This window comes from Musca domestica, unplaced genomic scaffold (genome assembly GCF_030504385.1).
Source record: "Musca domestica strain aabys unplaced genomic scaffold, Musca_domestica.polishedcontigs.V.1.1 107, whole genome shotgun sequence".
NCBI classification, from domain to species: domain Eukaryota; kingdom Metazoa; phylum Arthropoda; class Insecta; order Diptera; family Muscidae; genus Musca; species Musca domestica.
The window spans coordinates 1,446,584-1,455,901 of record NW_026712125.1 but is presented as its reverse complement, the minus strand read 5'-3'; the positions used below and the strand labels follow the sequence as shown (position 1 = coordinate 1,455,901).

General features: G+C 38.0%; 1 protein-coding gene across 1 annotated transcript; it reads left to right on the top strand.

Annotated features, from left to right (window-relative positions):
- The first annotated feature begins 4,751 nt into the window (after nt 1-4,751).
- On the top strand, nt 4,752-5,798 carry LOC101898880 (uncharacterized). Its single transcript, XM_005183517.4, has 2 exons — nt 4,752-5,002; nt 5,095-5,798. Exons 1-2 carry the CDS (start codon nt 4,787-4,789, stop codon nt 5,773-5,775), a joined length of 897 nt encoding a protein of 298 aa, XP_005183574.1. The 5' UTR covers nt 4,752-4,786; the 3' UTR covers nt 5,776-5,798.
- The last annotated feature ends 3,520 nt before the right edge of the window (nt 5,799-9,318 follow it).

The following is a 9,318-nucleotide window of genomic DNA, read 5'->3' as shown; positions in this document are numbered from 1 at the left end:
GAGTTTTAATGTTTCAGATTTGAGAATCAAGGTCGGAAAATAAGTTTGAGGTACTAAGTGTGCGAACTGTACTAAATGGTACTCAATTTGGAACAGTTTCGATTAAGGCAAACGGGTGAAGCTGGAATTTTGAAATTTTATATTGGGGTCCCTGTTAGCGGTAGGTTTGTGATAGGGTGGTGGTTTTTGAAAATTTGTACTAGAATTGTACGAAAAGTACTGAATAGTACAAAATTTGTTATTGGGTGAAGGGATAGAGATATAATTTTGAAATTTGATATTTAGAATACTGATGGTATCTGTGTTTGAAATATGGCAGTGGTTTGTGGAACTGCTTCCCATATTAGTACGCAAAAGTACTAAATGGTACTAAATTTGGTACAAATTGGAATGGGGATGAACCGACGAAGCTGGAGTTCTGAAATTTGGAACGAGTGTCACTGAGGGAGTAATATATGAAGGTGGTTTTGAAACTGTGTACTAAGTTAGGGAACTGTACTAAATGTGGAACAATTTGGTTTAATCTGAATCTGGATGAAGCTGAAATTTTGAAATTTTAGTACTGGGGTCCCTTTTGGTGATAAGTTCGTAATAAAGAGGGTTTTTCAGAAATGTGTACAACAAGTGCACGAAAAGTACTAAAAAGTACCACAGTGGGAAGAACTTGATATTGGGCGTATAGAGAGTGCTTGAAATCTGAAATTTGACATTAGAATCGCTGTTTATGTGTAGCCTGCACATATGGTGAGGGTTTCGGATATATGTACTATAATTGTAAGAAAAGTACTAAATGGTACTAAATTTAATAATGGGAAAAGGGATAGAGATATAATTTTGAAATTTGATATTTAGAGTTCTGAGGGTATCTGTGTTTGAAATATGGCGGTGGTTTGAAAATGTTGCCTATATTTGTACGAAAAGTACTTAATAGTACTAAAATTGGTATTGCGTGCAGGAATAGAGTTTTAATCCTCAAATTTGATATTGAGGTCTCTGTTGGTATCTGGAATTGAGATATGGAAGTAATTTTGGAAATGTGTACTATAATTGTTCGGAAAGTACTAAATGGTACTAAATTTGGTATTGGGTGAAGGGATAGAGATGTAACCCCGAAATTTGCGATTGAGGTCTCTCTTGGTATCTGGGATTAAGATATGGTAGTGGCTTTGGAAATGTGTTCTATAATTGTTCGGAAAGTACTAAATAGTACTAAATTTGGTAGTGGGTGCAGGAATGGAGTTTTAATCCTCAAATTTGATATTGAGGTCTCTGTTGGTATCAGAGATTGAGATATGGAAGTGGTTTTGGAAATGCGTACTATAATTGTTCGGAATGTACTAAACGGTACTAAATTTGGTATTGGGTGAAGGGATAGAGCTGGAATCCCGAAATTTGATTTAGATGTCACAGTGGTTGAGAGAAGGAGATGGTTTAGGAAATATGTCCTATACTTGTACGAAAAGTACTAAACGGTACTAAATTTGGTATTGGGTGAAAGGATAGAGATGGAATCCCGAAATTTGAGATTGAGGTCTCTCTTGGTATCTGGGATTAAGATATGGTAGTGGTTTTGGGAATGTGTCCTATAATTGTTCGGAAAGTACTAAATAGTACTAAATTTGTTTTTGGGTATAGGGATAGACCTGGAATCCCGAAATTTGATATAGATGACTGTTAGTGTCAGTGGTTAAGAGAAAGATATGGTTTTGGAAATGCGTCCTATACTTGTACGAAAAGTACTAAACGGTACTAAATTTGGTATTGGGTGTAGGGATAAAGCTGGAATCCCGAAATTTGAGATTGAGGTCTATTTTGGTATCTGGAATTAAGATATGGTAGTGGTTTTGGAAAATGTGTCCTATAAATGTTCGGAAAGTACAAAATAGTACTAAATTTGGTACTGGGTGCAGGAATGGAGTTTTAATCCTCAAATTTGATATTGAGGTCCCCTGTTGGTATTTGGAATTGAAATATGGAGGTGGTTTTGGAAATGCGTACTATAATTGTTCGGAAAGTACTAAACGGTACTAAATTTGGTATTGGGTGAAGGGATAGACCTGGAATCCCGAAATTTGATATAGATATCACTGTTGGTGTCAGTGGTTGAGAGAAGGAGCTGGTTTTGGAAATGTGTCCTATACTTGTACGAAAAGTGCTAAACGGTACTAAATTTGGTATTGGGTGAAGGGATAGAGCTGGAATCCCGAAATTTGATTTAGATGTCGCAGTGGTTGAGAGAAGGAGATGGTTTGGAAATGTGTCCTATACTTGTACGAAAAGTACTAAACGGTACTAAATTTGGTATTAGGTGTAGGGATAAAGCTTGAATCCCGAAATTTGATATTGAGGCCTCTCTTGGTATCTGTGATTAAGATATGGTAGTGGTTTTGTAAATGTGTACTATAATTATTCGGAAAGTACTAAATAGTACTAAATTTGTTTTTGGGTATAGGGATAGAGCTGGAATCCCGAAATTTGATATAGATGTCACTGTTGGTGTCAGTGGTTGAGAAAAGGAGATAGTTTTGGAAATGTGTTCTATACTTGTACGAAAAGTACTAAACGGTACTAAATTTGGTATTGGGTGAAGGGATAGAGCTGGAATCCCGAAATTTGATTTAGATGTCGCAGTGGTTGAGAGAAGGAGATGGTTTGGAAATGTGTCCTATACTTGTACGAAAAGTACTAAACGGTACTAAATTTGGTATTAGGTGTAGGGATAAAGCTTGAATCCCGAAATTTGATATTGAGGCCTCTCTTGGTATCTGTGATTAAGATATGGTAGTGGTTTTGTAAATGTGTACTATAATTATTCGGAAAGTACTAAATAGTACTAAATTTGTTTTTGGGTGAAGGGATAGAGCTGGAATCCCGAAATTTGATTTAGATGTCGCAGTGGTTGAGAGAAGGAGATGGTTTCGGAAATGCGTCCTATACTTGTACGAAAAGTACTAAACGGTACTAAATTTGGTAGTGGGTGCAGGAATGGAGTTTTGATCCTCAAATTTGATATTGAGGTCTCTCTTGGTATCTGGAATTAAGATATGGTAGTGGTTTTGGAAAATGTGTCCTATAAATGTTCGGAAAGTACAAAATAGTACTAAATTTGGTACTGGGTGCAGGAATGGAGTTTTAATCCTCAAATTTGATATTGAGGTCCCCTGTTGGTATTTGGAATTGAAATATGGAGGTGGTTTTGGAAATGCGTACTATAATTGTTCGGAAAGTACTAAACGGTACTAAATTTGGTATTGGGTGAAGGGATAGACCTGGAATCCCGAAATTTGATATAGATATCACTGTTGGTGTCAGCGGATAAGAGAAAGATATGGTTTTGGAAATTTGTCCCATACTTGTACGAAAAGTACTAAACGGTACTAAATTTGGTATGGAGTTTGAGGAGTTTGAATGGAGTTTTAATCCTCAAATTTGATTTTGAGGTCTCTGTTGGTATCTGGAATTGAAATATGGAGGTGATTTCGGAAATGTGTACTACAATTCTTTTCCGCTAATATTGAAAAATGAGCTCGGGGAGAAGTTTTTGAAATGCCAAAAAGTGCAAGAACTTACACCGGAGCAGAAAGAAAATAGACTGAAAAGAGCTTCGCCACCACCAAAAGGGGTGAATTGCCGAATTTTGGGTTTCTCTGATCTCCGATGATAAAACATTCGTTGTCCAGCCGAACAATGTAAACAAACAAAATAATCGTGTTTACTTGCCAAAGAGGTCAGGTCAGCTGAAAATGTGCACCTTCGGTTGGTTGGTATTATCGCGAAAATATTCTGGAGGGAGGTATTAAAACCTTGGACACGCAAACATTTTGGCCGCAGACCTTGGACATTCCAACAGGACTCAGCACCATCGCTTCAAGTACGAAGTTAGAAACAATACAGGAAAAGAGGTTGGCCAAAATCTTCTAAATGCCCAATATAGGTAGGTATCGTTATATGGGGGCTACATGAAGACGTAGACCTGCATAGGCAATTTTTTTGTGTCACAGGCTGTAGTACCCATTACAAACTCCAAATACCAAAATATCGCACGCACCACCCAAGAATGGTTACAAAATGAGGTTTCTCGCTTCATTTCCAGCGTACAATGGCCACCAAAATCGAATCAGGATACCAATCCGTTGGACTATTGTGTCCGGAGTATTTTGGAAAACAAGGTTGGCACTAAAAAATTCCAAAGCAAGCACTTCGCCGGGAATGAGCCAAAATACCGCAGAGCAACATTCGGGCAGCATGTAATGGCTTCATTGGCCTTTTGAAGGCCATAATTCGTGCCAAAGGTGACCTACATTCGAACCAATCTAAACTTATTCTAAAATTTCAGGCTATTTTCGATATTTTTTCTTTAATTCAATAAAATTTAAAAAAAAAACAAATGGCTTTTGACTTTGTTGCAGTTTTTTTTTATCTCACCCTGTATTTTCGTCTAGATTTCGGTCGTTTTTCTTTTCTTGAATGCTTTGTAAAGCTTGTTCTCTTTCATAACAAATAAATGTCGAACTGTTCATGTATCGCCATCTGAAGCCCAATGAGTTTTCATTCGAAACTATCGCACCTGTGAGCCACCGTACAATCTTGTAAGATATTTGCAAAACAAGATCAAATTGTTTTCTGATTCGAAATTAATTATCTGTAACACAATGTAGATAACATTTGTTTTGTTTTTATTTTTCTGGTAGTCATCAATTTTGGGAATTTTCTCCAGAACCTCCGAAGCAAATAAAAAGCAAAGACCGAATAAAATTTTCAATACATTCAACAATAACGTTGCAGAATGAGAGGAATAGCTTGCCTTCAACTTGGAATCGTCTTTCTTTTGCTTCATGGCGCCATGTGTGGTGACATAAGTTCAGAAAGTGAGGATGGAACCAACGACAATGGATCAAGCGGAGAACAAGGAACGAATAGAAGCAGCAGCATTGAAGAACTTGAAAATCCAGGGGATGTGTCGAAACCGGCGGTCACTCCCGATAATAAAGAACTTTTGGAGGTGAATTTTTTTTATTTTATTTTTTTTTTTTTTTTTTTTTGATTCTGAAAATATATTTTATTTTTACCTTCTTTACTCTTCTTCCTCTCAAGCTATGTGAAAATGCCCAAAAAGGCATCATACCATATCCAAAAGATCCTCAACTTTTTGTGGTGTGTCTTGTTAATCCACCCACTTATGGAGACTGTGGACCTCTGTGCTTTGATAAAACTGATAACACATGTAAGGGTTGTCCTCCAGATACTTTGTTATGTGACGGCAAAGACATGTTGAGCATAGTCAAGTCTGATTGCCACCAATATTATATCTGCATGGAGCCTCCCCTCGCAATAGAATGCCCCTCAAATCAACATTATTCCGAAGCGGTGAAAAAATGTGTGCCAGCCATTGACGCCGATTGTCTGCCATTTAATAGCTGGTGTAAAAATCAACCGGATGGCTTACGTTTCGAATCGAAAAACTGTTATGAATACTACGAATGTCAGAAGGAGCAAATCCTTTTGAAAACCTGCAATTACAATGAATATTTCCATAAAGAAAATAGCAGCTGTGTTCCCGGCTTCTGCGGCACCAGCGATGACAATTTAGTGGAACGCGAACCCATCTGTACACAGGCAATGGAGGGCATGAAGAGTACCCATCCCAAGTGTTATAAATACTATGTTTGTCTCAATAAGTTGGCCTATGTGGGCCAGTGTCCCACTGGGTATTATTTCAATGCAACGGCGAAAAAATGTGTAATCGACACCAATGAAGTGTGTAACGATGATTGAGGTCTTGATTGAAATATGTCATTTAAGAAAAAAAACTCAATAAATGCAGAATTTACAAAAAAAAAAAAAAAATGACATAAAATATTATTTTTGAAAGGACTAACAAAGAAAGGGGGATGGAATGCTGAAGATGAAAAGAAATCCGCAAATCCCAAAGATTTGTATCTTAGAAGATTCTTAAAGGATAGCTCTGTGGATTTTAAACCAGTCAAAAGTAGACAACTTCCAAATAACACGTATTACAGTTATATGGGGGGCTATACGAAAACGTAGATCTTTTTTCAGTCAGTTATCTGTGAGAGCAGGAGGTGCCTATTACGAAATTCAAATTCGAAATTTGAAAAAATATATTTACTGTAACCGACTTCAGACTGTTGTCAGTTCTAAGCCACTTGTCCGAAAGCTGTTAAAATTATTCCAGTGACAGCTTATTATATTGTTGACAAACGTTCGAAAACATTTTGGTGAGAATTTTCCATGAAAAAGCGTTATTCGTGATGCGTGATTCAAGCGGGATATGGTTGGAATTCAGCAGAAATGGTTTATATTTGGCTGGAAAACCACAAGTGGCTATCGATAGAACACAACAACATTAAAATGTGAATAAATCGTTTGTGTCTCGTACCCCTATCGCTCGTTACCGTGATACGGGTAGCGTAGCCCCCGATGTCATGGAAGTGGACGGAAGAAATATCAGCAACATCAGCAGAAATGGTTCGAAAAGTAAAGAAGCGGCTTGATCGAAACCCCTCGTCGCAGTGGCCGAAAAATGGCTCGTGAGCTGAACATATCGCAATATTTCATTTGGCAAATATTGAAAAAATGAGATCGGGATAGAGCCATTGAAATTCCAATAAGTTAAAAATCAGTAAGTTCGGCCGGGCCGATCATTGAATAACCTCCAATATTTGGAACGAATTTGGAAATAAAATCCTAACAAAAATTCTGTTAAAATTTAAAAAAAAAAATACCGAATATAGCCGTTATATTGGTGTATATACGACGTGAACCTACATGGGCATTGTTTGTCATAAGTCATGACCATATTCAAATTCGAAACTTGAAATAAACGGTGAATAATGTAGCCTAAAATCATCAAAATTTCTGCCATAGGCTGTAGCATCTATTACGAACTTCAAATACGCGTCTCAAACAATTTCGGTGGGTATTGTACCTAAACTCGTCAAAATACCTAATATAGGGAAGGAGGTAATGGTATGTAGGTCCTATACGAAGACGTGGACCTGCACAGACAATTTTCTGTCTTAGGCTGTAGTATCCATTACGAACTTCAAATACCAAATTTTAAAGAATTCCGGTGAATAATGTCGCTTAAATTGCAAAATACCGAATATCGGGAGGTACCGTTATATGGGGGCTATTAGAAGACGTGGACCTGTACAGACAATTTTCTGTCACATACTACAGCTCCCATTACGAGCACTAAATACGAAATTTGAAACAATTCTGGTGAATAATGACGCTAAAATCATCAAAATAGCGAATATTGGGAGGTACAGTTATATGGGGGCTATACGAAGACGTGGACCTGCACAGACAATTTTCTGTCACATACTACAGCTCCCATTACGAGCACTAAATACGAAATTTGAAACAATTCTGGTGAATAATGACGCTAAAATCATCAAAATACCGAATATAGGGAGGTACCGTTATATGGGGGCTATACGAAGACCTGGACCTGCACAGACAGATTTCTGTCTTAGGCTGCAGTATCTATTACGAACTTCAAATACCAAAATTGAAACAATTCCGGTGAATAATGTCGCTAAAATTATCAAAATACCGAATATCGGGAGGTACCGTGATATTGGAGCTATACGAAAACGTGGACCTACATGGCCCATTTATAATTTTTTATTTTAACCTGCTTACTGGAAAAATAAACATGTGTGCAAAATTTTAGCCTTCTATCTCAATTCGTTCAAAAGATAGCGTGATTACAACAGACTGACGGACAGATAGGCAGACAGACGGAAGTGGCCAAATCGACTTAGAATTTTATGCTGATCAAGAATATATATATACTTTGTTGGGTCTGACATGAGTATTTCGAGGAGTTACAAAGGGAATGACAAAGTTAATATACCCTCCATACTATGGTGGAGGGTATAAAATGTGCAAGAACTTACACAGCAACAGAAAGAAAATAGACTCGAAAGAGCTAAAGTGTTGCTTCGCTTGGCCGAAAGAGGTGAACTGCTGAATTGGGTTTTCTTCGATCTCCGATGAGAAAATATTCGTTGTCCAGCCGAACAATGTAAACAAACAAAATGATCGTGTTTACTTGCCAAGGAGATCAGCTGAAAATGTGCACCTTCGGTTGGTCACCAGAACTCAAGCGCCGGCCATGGTGATGGAGTGGGCCGCCATAACAGCCGATGGTCGCTCTCTGCTTGTATTAATCGACCGTGGCATCAGAATAAATGTCTAATATTATCACGAAAATATTGTGGGGGTGGTATTAAGGCCTTGGGCACGCAAACATTTTGGCCGCAGACCTTGGACATTCCAACAGGACTCAGCACCACCGCACCCAGCACGCGCCACCCAAACACCCAGCACACAATGGCCACCAAAATCTCCGGATACCAATCCGTTGGACTATTGTGCCTGGAGTATTTTGGAAAGCAAGGTTGGCACTAAAAAATACCAAAGTGTCGATCACCTCAAGCAAGCGCTTCGCTGGGAATGAGCCAAAATACCGCAGAGCAACATTCGAGCAGCGTGTGACGGTTTCATTGGCCGTTTGAAGGCCATAATTCGTGCCAAAGGTGACCAATTCGAAATCGTTTTAGCTTCATGGATATTCAAAATATTGACCCTTTGTGGGGAAGGTGCCGAACGGAGTGGACCGATACATTCCATCTTCACAGCAGATTTTGGATAAGTAGAAATAATGGGATGTGTGAAATATGAATAGAACCGGATTCTTATTTCGGATTTTTTAATCGGTTTGTTTATTCAAGACTTTTACCCTTTGTGGCAGGAGGTACCAGAAGAAATGGCCGGATCTCTACCAACTTCATAAGAGATCTTGTGTTGATTGAAATATTGAGATGTGTGAAGTCTGAATAGAGTCGGATGTTAACTTAGCGTTTGATGAGCCTCATGGATATTCAGAACTTTGACCCTTGGTGGGGGAGGTACAAAAATGAATTGTCCGACCTCTACCATCTTTATAACAGATCATGTATTAATAAAGAAATATTGAGATGTGCCAAGTCTGAATGGAATCGGATGTTAATTATGCGTTTGATGAGCTTCATGGTTATTTAAAATGTTGACCCTTTTGTGGGGGAGGTACCAGAAGGAGTGGACCGATATATTTCATCTTCTTATCTGACCTAACACTGATATAAATATTAGGATTTGCAAAGTAGGTGCAAAATGGGATTATCCTTCTTTCTCTTTCGGTGCAGTAAAATATTTTTTTTTTTTTTTTTTTTGAAAATTTCGACCTTTTGTGGGGGAGGTACCAAAAGGAGTGGACCGATATTGTCCATCTGATTTTATTTTATT